General features: G+C 39.7%; 1 protein-coding gene across 3 annotated transcripts in view; it reads right to left on the bottom strand.

Annotated features, from left to right (window-relative positions):
* Positions 1-201: 201 nt before the first annotated feature.
* The window catches only part of LOC135480270 (divergent protein kinase domain 1B-like), a 34993-nt gene continuing 21267 nt past the window's right edge, over positions 202-13927 (bottom strand). For all 3 annotated transcript variants that reach the window (XM_064760063.1, XM_064760064.1, XM_064760065.1), the window contains 2 exons: positions 4843-5061; positions 202-4101 (listed from right to left, as the gene is read on the bottom strand). In XM_064760063.1, the coding sequence (XP_064616133.1) occupies positions 3352-4101; positions 4843-5061 (969 nt within the window). In that variant the 3' untranslated portion in view covers positions 202-3351. The remainder of the gene's footprint in view (positions 4102-4842; positions 5062-13927) is intronic.

Below are 13927 nucleotides of genomic sequence, written 5' to 3'. Positions count from 1 at the left end.
TCTAGAATAATAGCACCAAGACCTGTACGAAATCACATGCACTGTATAAATTACCACCCCGCACAAAAAAGCGCCTAAGACATTTCAATTTGGGATATAAGCTTCGTTGTTGAAAGGTTTAACCGCCTTCTATCAAGAACAAAGACAATGCATGAGACATGAGGGTTCAGTTTTTTAGACGTTCATTAAGACAACTGAATGAATGACCTTAACGCTTCCTTGGCAACATTCCCCAATTAAGACAAATAACTATAGTTCCTACAAAAACTGTCTGAACAAATCCATACGAAACAGGTTAAAAGGTTTTACTATTGCACATTTAATTTGACATGAAACTTGTATCAAATACTAGTCTGTAAAATCTGCACAATATGAAAATTGTCGAAAAATACTATTTTCTAATTCTGATGATGCTGAGTGACATCCTTTTACTTTCCGTTTTACTTTCCCAAATTCGAATTATGGCTCCAGTCATCATCTAACAGAAATGAGAACATGCACAAAAATACGCAATGTTTCGCTGGTTGCAAAAATGTAACACAGATTGCAGTGGCGCAGCCACGAGAGCTACAATACGAAACCAGATCAAATGTGTCCTAGGATACTTCGCTCTGTCTTGCGCAGAAGGGTTGTTTTTTTTAGTCTGGTACCTTTCCTGAAGTAAACTCTTTCGCGGTAGTTCTGCAGGGGAGCATGGGATAAAGAATGAACTTGACAATTTTCAGAAAAAAAGGTGATAACGCGAAAAATGTGAGCTTGTCGAAATAGCTCATAGCGTCAAGTGTTGGAATACATGTGCAACAACCAGTGACAGATGTGGGTGCTTTTATTTGAAGAAATAGCGCGAAAAATAAGCTTCTTCGGCGACGACGACACATAAAGAAAGCGTTTCGCATTGCAACTGTCAGGGTAGTGCTACTCGAATCAGTCAGATTTCCAAGTTATGTTTTGCTTGTTACTGATTCCCTTTCGCTTCATTGTTTTAATTAGGTAAAGCCGATGAATTACTAACTCGCACATGGACGCACACGCAACGAGTGAAATGTAGCAAATATGCTAATTGCTAGTAGCGTCAGTAGTTTTCTCCCTTGTATGGACATCAAGCAGGAGTCAATAGCCTGAGACAACTATGAGTACGGAGAGAGACATTATTTGGCAGCCAACAGAAGTGTATTGAAGCCAGCACAGGAAGTACAGAGGTGTTCAAGGTAAGCTCATGGATCAAGACCGGGCTATGATAATAGACGTAATCACAACCCTACAGAGCTAGTTTTTACTCTGACTGTTCATGTAAATGATTAAATAGTAGCAAATACAGCACACGCCCCGGAGCGCCATAGCTTAAGCAGCATTAGGTATAAAAAAAAAAAAACAGTGATGTGAACCATAATTAATTAGACGGCACTCGCCTATAATTATTCAAAATACTGTTATCACCATATTCAACGTACAAAAACATTTCAAAAATGCAAAGGGACCTGGCCTCAGGGATGACAAATGACACAGATCTTTGCATTTATTTATTATTTTATTTTATTGGTGTTTTATGCTGTACTGAAGAATATTTTACCCCGTACTGATACGACGGCGACCAGCACTATGGTGGGAGGAATGCCATTTAATAATCACACGGAATGCAAATGAAACTGTAACTTCCTCTATTCCTTTGCAAATTCATGATTACAGTAAATTACGTAAAATGACAAAAATCACACATTTTGCCAGATTCCCAGAGTTATGCTGATAATAGGGGTCAGTTTCACGTACGACATTTTGGTATAATATTTTTCACATCACTACTGCTGTAGCCTTGCCCTATATCTGCGATTATTGTGCGACATTTTTGTGAAACTCGGCACAGGTGTTTTGAAGTTTGTCTGGAAGGCGGGATGATGTTTTACTCGGAAAAATGTAAGTTTTAGCTCCAAATATTTTATGCCATTTAAGCACCCCTGAAAATATACTACTGTTAACTGAAAATTTGACCATAAACTGTACACAGAATGACCATCTTTGAGGCCTCTCTCAATGCTGAAACAGGCTGACGTCATTTACAAGTCAAAACCTGGGATGTATTGCAAATTTTCCCTGTGTGCCATCAAATACACACAAGCTGTCCGAAATGCACGTAGTGTAATGGAACTGGGATTTATACAATAATGACAATGCCCTGAAATACAATTAAAACTACAATCCAATGTACAAGTATACATGGACACTTACAAAATGCCCGGGTAAAAGACACCAGGATAATCATAAAACATTTTTCGCCTACAAGCAAGACAGTTTCAGACAAAAATTCCTGAGATTTTTACTAACAGTATGTATATACATTCACTTTGACCATTTCTTGAATCTCTTATATTTGGCCTACAACACTGGTGCTTCATGTTATAGTGACAAATGATAGGGATACAGTTTATTCCAAGGCAAATATAACCCTAAAATAGAGTATATATTACACAAGAGACTATTTACACTGTCCAGGAAAATGTTTTGATTTATTGTTGTAGAATTTTTCCAGTCGAGTAAAATGGGTTTAAAATATCAGATTCTACTGTGGTCTGTGCTGAGCCAGAGGGTTATCAGTAAAGTTACATCCGTGCTTTTTACTTAAAATAGCTTGTTTCAAGGTACATTCAGTGAATGTATTCATAGATCTATATGTATATACACTTAATAAATAATAATAAAATCTAGTAGTCTATGCGCGTGAAGTGGCAAAACCTGATGTGACGTCACTGGTCCCAATATGGTTAGAAAAGGCCACCGTAAAATCCAAAGTTTCAAATGCATTTTACTGGGTAGAAGAAAGTCTCAAAAAAATAATCCAGCTACTTTCGAGGGCAGTATTTAATGATCTTTCTTCACCATAATGCTTTCATTGCTTGTAGGCAAAATCCTGCTGAACGAGAATTAGCTGCAAAATGGTCAGACTAAAAGTAAACACTAGCTTATCTGATAACATACAGATCTTGTTCTAAAGCATGATGTCACCTTACATGAATTACACCCTGAATTGTTCTACTATTGCATGGTAATGCCCATGTTATAACTTTGATGGAGGCTGAGACTGAAAACTTCAATAAAGAATTAATTTTGTGGTTCTGTAAAAAGATTTAACTTACAAAACTTGAGTCAACAATTTCAACTAAAGTTTTACTGGCATGAATTTACCATACGTGTAAATGCAAAAAAGCTTGTTGAATCAACCCCATATCTGTCAGTTTTTAATAAAATCAAAATTCCAACCTACAAAAAAAAAGACACATATTAAATAAAATGTCATAATTTACAATGGTATAAAGCATTTCCCAAAATTAAGAAGTTTGAGTTAAGTCAGCATCAACTTCATAATCCCAGAGACTGTGAAATTTGCCACAAGAGACTGTCTTCACCAAATTTTATTTGATCAAAAATCAAAATGAACAACTGGTTAGACAACACCATTTGCTGCATATCCTGGCCAGCACTGTGGTTGTCCAGACCGTGGCACTTTTTCAGCAATCTCTCCAGCTCTGATTGTATAGACTTTGGCGCCTCGGGCAAGATGTAGTCCTGCAGAATGCCACAGGCTGCAGATAAATTAGGTCGCTGCAAAACGCTTGAACACTGTTCCGTCAGCTTATCACAGATTGTCGGGCAGCTTGATGCCGATGCACAGTCCTCATCTATCACACAAGGCACATTCTTCATCCTGTGCCTCAACCAGTTTTTGGAATGCAAGAAGGTCAAATCGATGACCTTGAATTCATACTGTGCCGTGTAACCGAAGTTGGAAGGCGTCATGTCACACATGTTATATATCACTCCGTCCTGTTCGTACACAGTAAACACAAAATCCAGTATACCTACGGCGATGTTTGCCCGATGCTTCCATTCGGGTGCATACCACAGATAGGACTGCGGAAAAAGTCGCTGGAAATATGTGTCGTGTTTTTGGTATAGCCTCGTGTGATGAATTTGTTCCACAGAGTACAAGCTTCCACAAGTTTCATTCAGCCTTGTGAAATGATCTTTGGACCTTCGGAAGACAAAGAGCATCAGAAAGTCCTGAGTCTGCACTAATGACCATAGGGATTGAGCTTCTGCAAGAGACAGCTGAAGAAAAGAATAAAAAATTTGAAGTCGCTTCAACATAACTTTATATCAAGCCTGCAAATAGGCAGTCTGATAAGGGGAGTGATAGGCCTTGTCACCTTGTCAGGTACAAACTATATGGTGCCAGACAAACTTCCCACAAAAATAACATGGACAAACTGTAAAACACCAGTTACATTAAATGGGATTTAAAATTTGTCGGCCATGTCTTAGAAAGATATTTGCAGACCTGTAATATAACGACGACGTCTCCTTGTAGCAGACTTGGCCCAATGCTGACATAGCTGTAGTGCTGCCCCACTGGAATGCCATGCCGACGACACCAGACGTGATACCCCACCATCTGGGATTATTCATCTTTATTCTGATTGCCAACTGAGGTAGTGCGAGATTACCAATATTCAAGTCTTAGGTATGACTCGATTCCAGAGTGAAACTTGGAATGGAACTATTGTTTATGAGTCAGGCGCTCTATTTGCCATGCATTACCACCAATATGATCACTGTGAGTTCCAGTCCAGCTCAAGCTGGCTTCCTCTCTGATTGTACATGTATGTGGGAAGGTCTGCCAACAAACTGCAGATGTTCGTGGATTCTCCGGGCTCTGCCCGCTTTCCTCCCATCATAATGTTGGCCACTTTTATATATGCGAAATCAGTAATTATACTCTAAAACAACCAAGTGCTTTGAAGAATAAGTTCTTTTACACTATAATAAGAATAAGACTATGCACATGTATACCTGCTGGTCTTGGTTAAAATCGGCAAACATCAGAAGACTGGTGATGAGAGCAGAGTGATCTCCCTTGTCTAGTTTGAAGTTCAGGAAGCTTGCAAGAGCAGCCTTGAATTGTTCGATAGTAGCGCCATCTGGTGGCATAAGGTCACTGCTCTGGCCCTCGGCCGCCATGACACTAAGAGACTTTGGAACTTTCAGCCAGTAATTTTGAAACGAGAAAACCTGAAACAATTACAATTTATTTATTTTATTTATTTGATTGGTGTTTTACGCCATACTCAAGAATATTTCACTTATACGACAGCGGCCAGCATTATGGTGAGTGGAAACCCGGCAGAGCCCGGGGGAAACCCACGACCATCCGCAGGTTGCTGGCAGACCTTCCCACGTAGGGCTGGAGAGGAAGCCAGCATGAGCTTGACTTGAACTCACAGTGACCGCATTGGTGAGAGACTCCTGGGTCATTACGCTGCGCTAGAGCGCTAACCAACTGAGCCACGGAGGCCCCGAAACAATTACAAGAAAAATATTTTAAAAAAGCAAAAACCTGTCTCTTTCTCTCCTCAGAAAGTACTGTAGGTCAACTCAAAAAGTCTGATTTTACAACCAAAATGTAATCAGTGCAGAGAAGCCTCATTCACATTTTGCATATGATTTTTGAGTGAGTGAGTGCTTGGGGTTTAACGTCGTACTCAACAATTTTTCAGTCATATGACGACGAAGGAATCATTAGGGTGCATGCACATGTAATGTGCCTCCTTGTTGCAGGACGGATTTCCACCGCTCTTTTATTTAGTGCTGCATCACTGAGACGACTTACCGAAGGCAAGTAAGCCGCCCCGCCCGAGCCATTATACTGATACGGGTCAACCAGTCGTTGCACTATCCCCTTCATGCTGAACGCCAAGCGAGGAAGTTACAACTTCCTCTTTTAAAGTCTTAGGTGTGACTCGACCAAGGATTGATCCTGGATCTAGCGGTCCGGAAGCGGACGCTCTACCAACTGTGCTATCCGGGCCGGTTAATATATGAATTTTGAAAATCTGTCACAAGTATTTTTAGAAAATTCTATAACAAGTATTTATAACAAGCTCATTAAGATGAACTCAATAAAATAGGAAAAAAACGGTTAAATTTCACCTTTAAAATATAATCAGTGCAGAGGAACCGCATTCATAGTTTGTATGCAAGTTCTGAAGAAAATCAGACAAGTATAGTTTCAGAGAGATGGTAAAGACAAGTCTCTATATCAAGCTGATTATGATGAACTTTGACTTCAAACTGAGCTCAAGGGCTGTGAAATGGGTCTATTGCTCTTCTTCTGTTTTTTTATTTTTCTTGTAACTAATGACCAATTGTCTTCTAGTACAACTCATTGGTATTCTCAACTCACAAAGGGCCTATCAGTTATTCTGTCTGTAATGGAGGATCCAGCCTCACCTCATTATGACATGACTTCAAAGAGAATGCACTGCACCAGAACATCATATTGTGATATACTGTGAGACTGTAGACTTTTTCCACAAATCTTTTTGGCAACCAAGTTGTTACCATTTCTATTTGTTCAGTTAGTGTGAGCAAGAAAATCTTCCTTATTTGTGCCACTGCCGTATGTGGCAACAGATCAAGGCAACATACTGTAATACAATACATGTTTTGGTCTTTACACTGTATAGCTGTATCTCAACAGTACAAATATGGCAAGGACACGTAAAATACATGTACAATCTCTCAACTTTTTTTTTTTTCAATCTTTTCAGGATTATATCCAAATATTCATCACCTACAGCAAATGACAGCTCATTCCACAATTTAACAGATAACTTCTTCAACTGACCATAAAAAATTTTGTATTAGAAGTTTGTTGGCATTCATGCAATTGGGAAGATCAACTATTGGGCAGTAACCCAAGGGGTCAAGCAGTGCTACAGATAATGTTCACAGGTAGTGCGGTACTCCCTACTTTCCAAGTGAGGGAATAGTGGATAAGCCTACCTCAGTACATATTTTCTGAAAATACTAAACTCTTCATTATTTTGGGTCCCTAGCAATACACCTGGAAAGTGTGAAGTTGACTGAGTGAAAGGAGTTGAGAAAATCGAAAGACATACATGTGCAAAACATGTGCATACATGTACAGGCCTACATGAATGTATCGGTACAGAAATTCTTGTTACATGTAAGACTACAAGTATATGTATGTACACGCCAACTGCCCAGAATTACTACTTGTCATAACATTCTAGAATAAATTAATTATTTAATTAAATAAGAAATTCAGGAATGAATCTGAATTGCACTCATACATTATCACAGGTAAACAAGGTACTGGGCATCGATTGCTATGTGACATTTTCCCGATCTTCAAAATAACGCATGCCAGGTGCATGTGATAACCTTTCGTGACCCGAAACTAAACGAATAATAAATGAAGGCATGCCTTAAAAGATAAGTAAAATTTTTATTCAATGCTTAATCATAACATATTAATCCCCAACAAAACAATGAAAAAAACATAACAAAAGGAAGCTAATATTTAACCACAACACATGGAGTGAGTGAGTGAGCGATTGGGGTTTAACGTCGTGCTCAACAATTTTTCAGTCATATGACGACGAAGGAATCATTAGGGTGCATGTACGTGTAATGTGCCTCCTTGATGCAGGACGGATTTCCACCGCTCTTTTATCTAGTGCTGCTTCACTGAAGACGACTTACCGAAGCAAGTAAGCCACCCCGCCCGAGCCATTATACTGATACGGGTCAAACAGTCGTTGCACTATCCCCCCTCCCTGCTGAATGCCAGGCGAGGAAGCCACAACTTCCTCTTTTAAAGTCTCAGGTGTGGCTCGGCCCAGTATTCATCCTGGATCTACCGCTCCCGAAGCTGACACTCTACCAACTGTGCTATCTGGGCCGGTCACAACACATGGTCTACTTTGTTAAGTGCACTGACACATCATACTTGTGTGAAACCACTTCCAGTGATTTCTTCACAATTTTTCATGCCTCTATTATGGGCTTCTGGCAATTCTCACCAATAGAGCCCAAAAAATAGTCTCAACTTCGACACCCACAATGTAATCAGGGTAGGGGAACCTCTAGAGGCGTCTGTTTGCATACTTTAATGAAAATGGTTGTGTACATTTACATTTAGAAAAATGTATAGAATAGAATTCATTAGGAAAAATCTTCAAACTATGGCCTAACTGGAGGCCTAATTTAAACCTTATCCGGAAGAGTATTTAAGTTATACTTGTCAACGGCACACAAGTATTCTGCCGGCCAGCATTATGGTGGAGTGAAACTGGGCATAGCCCGAGGTGAAGCCATGACAATCTGCAGTTTACAGACGGACCATCCCAATTATGGCTGGAGAGGAAACCAGCATAGGAAAGAGGCCCCTCTTTATCTTTTAACTTGTTACTTATATAAAATCAGTAAAATTACTTATACACATTGATAATTACAACACATTGATATGTTGTACGTCCAAATATTATTGCAAGGACAATGCACTTTTTTAAAATCATAATATCAATTGCTAATTCACTGCTTTGGCATGCTGCCTTCCTCTATGGTCATAGTGAAAAGACCTGTCAGCAACCTGCGGATCATTGCGGGTTTCCAACAGGCCCTGTCCTGTTACCTCCCACAATAATGCTGGCTGCTGTCGTGTAAGTGAAATATTCTAGAGTACAGCCTAAAACATCAAGTAAATAAATAAATAAATAAATAAATCATTGCTTTGGGTGACATCATAATTATTCAAGAATAGTGACATGCTAGATAACGACTCCAAAACGTTGAGGACAGCTGCACTGCCAGTTACCTAAACAGTGATGAACTTTACACCTAGAAAAAATATGTGACTTCAATTTTTGTTAAGGTCATCACTCTGAAGGGCCTAAGATATCAGACATTTCGACCCCTTTTAATAAATGTAATTTATTTTATCTTTTGTAACTATCCTAATCCCCCAACCTTTTCACATATGAAAAACCAACATTCAGGGTGTTTTATGCCCATTTTTAAGTTGACTGTGGAGACTAAACTACATTAGTCGCACTGGCCAATTTTAGGGCTTCTCAAAAATGTAATTTTATCAGTTTACAAAAAAAAAAAAAAATGCCTGCAGAATATGCTTGAATAAACACCTTGCAAACATGCGAAAAGGTTGAAGAATTACAGTATACCTTGTAGTCTACACAAATTATGTTAATTCTTTCTTCACAATCAAATCACATTGATTGTAACATCATACCAGCTGTTATTAACTCTCCGGGAGAGTCCCTACATACTATTAGAATGGGGAGCCTTTGTCAGTGTTGCAATTGTGTTCAGCTGCCAATATCCTAATTTTTACCATAAATGACCTAAAAATTTCACCCCCCAAAAAAGAACACTTTTAGAGGCAAATAAATATCGTAAAATATCACATTTGGAGCTGAAAATTAGATTAATTTTTCCAGTATATGATTTCACCACAGTTTTGTCTTCAGAGTGCAATGTAATGACAGTTTCCTACATAAGAGACAGTGCAGACTATTCACAGAGATAGTAGTGCAGGATTTGTTACTGTGTAGAGTTTGCTCTAACCCCATTGCGTGCTGCTTGTCGAAAAACAAATTAAGTCTCCACGCCCACTGTTCAGCGTACTCGTTATTTTTGATAAAATTATAACATCACCAGAGGCAATGTGTTTTTTTTGTCGATAATGATATGAATTAAATAAAGTATTTCGAGTGCATTTTTAGCTCGCCTAAAGTATGAAGTAAAAATGTAGCATATGTCGTATCCTGAGTGAAATGTTAGAGTGAGTGAGTGAGTGCTTGGGGTTTAATGTTGTACTTAACAATTTTTCAGTCATTTGACGATGAAGGAGTCCTTAGAGTGCACGTAGTATGCCTCCTTGTTGCAGGACGGATTTCCACCGCTCTTTTATCAAGTGCTGCTTCACTGAGACGCCTTACTGACAAAATGTTACAGGTGGTATCTTAAAAAGTGCTGCAGGTCTTGCACACATGAAGAGCACGATAATATGAGGGGGATATTCCATCATTGATTGGATGTCTGCTTATTAAGAACCGTAAATTACTGAATTCCTGACTTAATGTATTGTGTATAAGAATCAATGTTAAACAAAGTGTTGGGGTGGTTTCTCAAAAATTACTGCATGTATTGAGCTCAGAGTTTGCACACATGTAGAGCAGAATAATCAGAGCTGAATTCCATCTTTAATTCGGTGTTTACATATTAAATACCGTAAATTACCAAATTAATAGTGTATTATGTATAAGAATTATTGTTAAAGGATTAGTGTCCAGATTTATCTACTGGTCCTAAAACAGAACAAAATGTTACTAGAGGGGCTTCTGACAAACGTCAAAATGACTTTAAATCCACCCAAAACAATAGATTTACTGCCCCATTCCACCTCAGACCGGACACCCGGTTCGTCTCGGCGGGTGACGTCATAGATGGCTAACCGACGTCTAGCTGGTCTAAACAACCTGCGGATTCGTATCAAAACGATGTCATTTTAGAGAGGGATTCTAGCTACTCGACAGCAAATATACTACCACATCAATATGAACCCATAGTGCACCTCGCTGAAGTTCAGATATGAACCCACAGTGCGCCTCGCTGAAGTTCAGATATGAACCCACAGTGCACCTCGCTGAAGTTCAGATATGAACCCATAGTGCACCTCGCTGAAGTTCAGGTATGAACCCACAGTGCACCTCCCTGAAGTTCAGATATGAACCCACAGTGCACCTCGCTGAAGTTCAGGTATGAACCCATAGTGCACCTTGCTGAAGTTCAGATATGAACCCATAGTGCACCTCGCTGAAGTTCAGGTATGAACCCACAGTGCACCTCGCTGAAGTTCAGATATGAACCCATAGTGCACCTCGCTGAAGTTCAGGTATGAACCCATAGTGCACCTCGCTGAAGTTCAGATATGAACCCATAGTGCACCTCGCTGAAGTTCAGATACGAACCCACAGTGCACCTCGCTGAAGTTCAGATATGAACCCACAGTGCACCTTGCTGAAGTTCAGATATGAACCCACAGTGCACCTCACTGAAGTTCAGATATGAACCCATAGTGCACCTCGCTGAAGTTCAGGTATGAACCCACAGTGCGCCCTGCTGAAGTTCAGATATGAACCCACAGTGCACCTCGCTGAAGTTCAGGTATGAACCCATAGTGCACCTTGCTGAAGTTCAGGTATGAACCCATAGTGCACCTCGCTGAAGTTCAGATATGAACCCACAGTGCACCTCGCTGAAGTTCAGGTATGAACCCATAGTGCACCTTGCTGAAGTTCAGATATGAACCCATAGTGCACCTCGCTGAAGTTCAGGTATGAACCCACAGTGCACCTCGCTGAAGTTCAGATATGAACCCATAGTGCACCTCGCTGAAGTTCAGATACGAACCCACAGTGCACCTCGCTGAAGTTCAGATATGAACCCACAGTGCACCTTGCTGAAGTTCAGGTATGAACCCACAGTGAGCCTCGCTGAAGTTCAGATATGAACCCACAGTGCACCTCGCTGAAGTTCAGATATGAACCCATAGTGCACCTCGCTGAAGTTCAGGTATGAACCCATAGTGCACCTCGCTGAAGTTCAGATACGAACCCACAGTGCACCTCGCTGAAGTTCAGATATGAACCCACAGTGCACCTTGCTGAAGTTCAGATATGAACCCACAGTGCACCTCACTGAAGTTCAGATATGAACCCATAGTGCACCTCGCTGAAGTTCAGGTATGAACCCACAGTGCACCTTGCTGAAGTTCAGGTATGAACCCACAGTGCGCCTCGCTGAAGTTCAGATATGAACCCACAGTGCACCTCGCTGAAGTTCAGATATGAACCCATAGTGCACCTCGCTGAAGTTCAGGTATGAACCCATAGTGCACCTTGCTGAAGTTCAGAAATGAACCCACAGTGCACCTCGCTGAAGTTCAGGTATAAACCCATAATGCACCTCGCTGAAGTTCAGATATGAACCCATAGTGCACCTCGCTGAAGTTCAGATTTAACACACAGACATCTCTATCTTTTCAGACGTTAAATTTGATCTTTGTCCAGGCATTTCCAACAGCACTGTGAATATACATACTGGTACCCTATAGCTTTACCCTGTGTTACACTGTACATCTTGTGTGTTTATTTTAAGATTTAATAATTATTTACTATTCTTTACCTCTGTCTGATTAAAAATAAATATCATTCTATCACTTTTTTTTTGAGATTTGTTTGGATTTATTTATTTATTTGATATTTTATTTATTTGGTGTTTTACGCCGTACTAAAGAATATTTCACTTATACGATGGTGGCCAGCATTATGGTGGGAGTGAAAGCGGACAGAGACCAGGGGGAAACACACCACCATCCGCAGGTTACTGGCAGACCTTTCCACATATGGGAGGTTTGATTGGAAGGTAGGATGATATTCTACAGATAAAATAATCTAACTTTCAGCTGAAAAGTAATATTTGACAACACCTATTTGCCTCTTTTTGAGAGAGTGAAATTTTAGGTCATTTACTGTAATGGCAGCTGAATAAAATTGGAACAATGACACAGGCTCCCCGTCCCGTTGGTACAGTAATCAGGGTCTCTCCCAACTTAGGTAATAACAGTAGGTGTGTTCTTACAATCAATACAAAGTTGTATAGAATTAACATACTGTCTAGACTACAAGAGATACCTCTTTAGAAAAAGCAGTAAAAGTCCAGGTGTATGTTAAAGATAACTGTTGTGTTAACATGCAATTCTTGTTGAGTGAAAACATAAGTGCTTGCTTGTAAGAAATCTTGTGGCATAAAACATAACATTGTCATTCTGAAGATTATCACTGAAAAGTGTCATGTACATACTACACTGCAATAAGGCCAGCCCAGCAATATACCACGTGTATATTTGGAATTTTGTACACATATATTTTTGACTGTAAAAATCGCAAAGAAATTGTTGCTATAAGGGACTACAGGCAACAGGCTTTCATTCCACGCCTATCTTACTGTATTTCACCTAAAGATTAGCATTTTTCAAGGGACAGATTTTACTTGATTTGTTCTGCTTCATTCAGAGTATAGGGTCTCAAAGAGCTTTTTGTGGAGATAAGTTAATTTCTTGTAAGAAAAACTTCAGTATTGACATCAAAAGTATCATTTTAAGGTATTTATAGGCTTCTGAAAGTGCATTTTTACAAAATTTAGGCGAAGTACAATATTTGAGAGTTGCATGTACACCAATAGGGTGTTCCTTATAGATGTACAACTTCACTGTTTATTCATGAAGGGGATAGTGCAACTACTGGTTGACCTGTGTCAGTATAATGGCTCGGGTGGGGCAGCTTATTTGCCTTCGGTAAGTCGTCTCACTGAAGCAGCACTAAATAAAAGAGCGGTGGAAATCCGTCCTCCAACAAGGAGGCACATTTCACGTACATGCACCCTAAGGATTCATTCGTCGTCATATGACTAAAAAATTGTTGAGTACGACATTAAACCCCAAGCACTCACTCACTCACTCTTTGTTTATTCACACAACGTTCTGATGTAGATACTAACAATTGTACATTTCCACATCAACTTCAAATGCCTCTGGAAACACTTGTCCCTTTGAAAGCTGTCTTTCTTTTAAGAGAAAACGTTCAGTATCTTTCAAATGTTACCAGTGTTCTTGGGTTTACCAGATATCATTACCCCCTGTGAATGCCACATGTATGTACTGCAGATTGAGGTTCGGATGTCATAACACTACCCTGGCTTGCTGTGTCTGCCAAGCACTTGAACCAATTAGGTGACAAGTTCAAATCCAGCTAATCAAATCAGCATTTTTTCCTACAGTTAAGAGTTTTGTCTCTGGGCACTTGGGTTACCTCCACCATAAGCACAATCACCGTCTTGTAAGTGAAAAGTTCTTAAGTACCGTGTTAACCAACACAAATAAATAAATCATTATGCTACATACTTATACAGTAAACCATAAGGCCATTCATATAAAATTCTTTGTTGGGCAAAAATTTGCTTGCTCAGTAAGGAATTGTTTTTTTTCTGCACT

The sequence above is a fragment of the Liolophura sinensis genome, chromosome 13, assembly GCF_032854445.1.
Source record: "Liolophura sinensis isolate JHLJ2023 chromosome 13, CUHK_Ljap_v2, whole genome shotgun sequence".
Lineage (NCBI taxonomy): Eukaryota > Metazoa > Mollusca > Polyplacophora > Chitonida > Chitonidae > Liolophura > Liolophura sinensis.
Note: the sequence above shows the minus strand (reverse complement) of the source record. Positions and strands in the feature narration are given on the sequence as shown.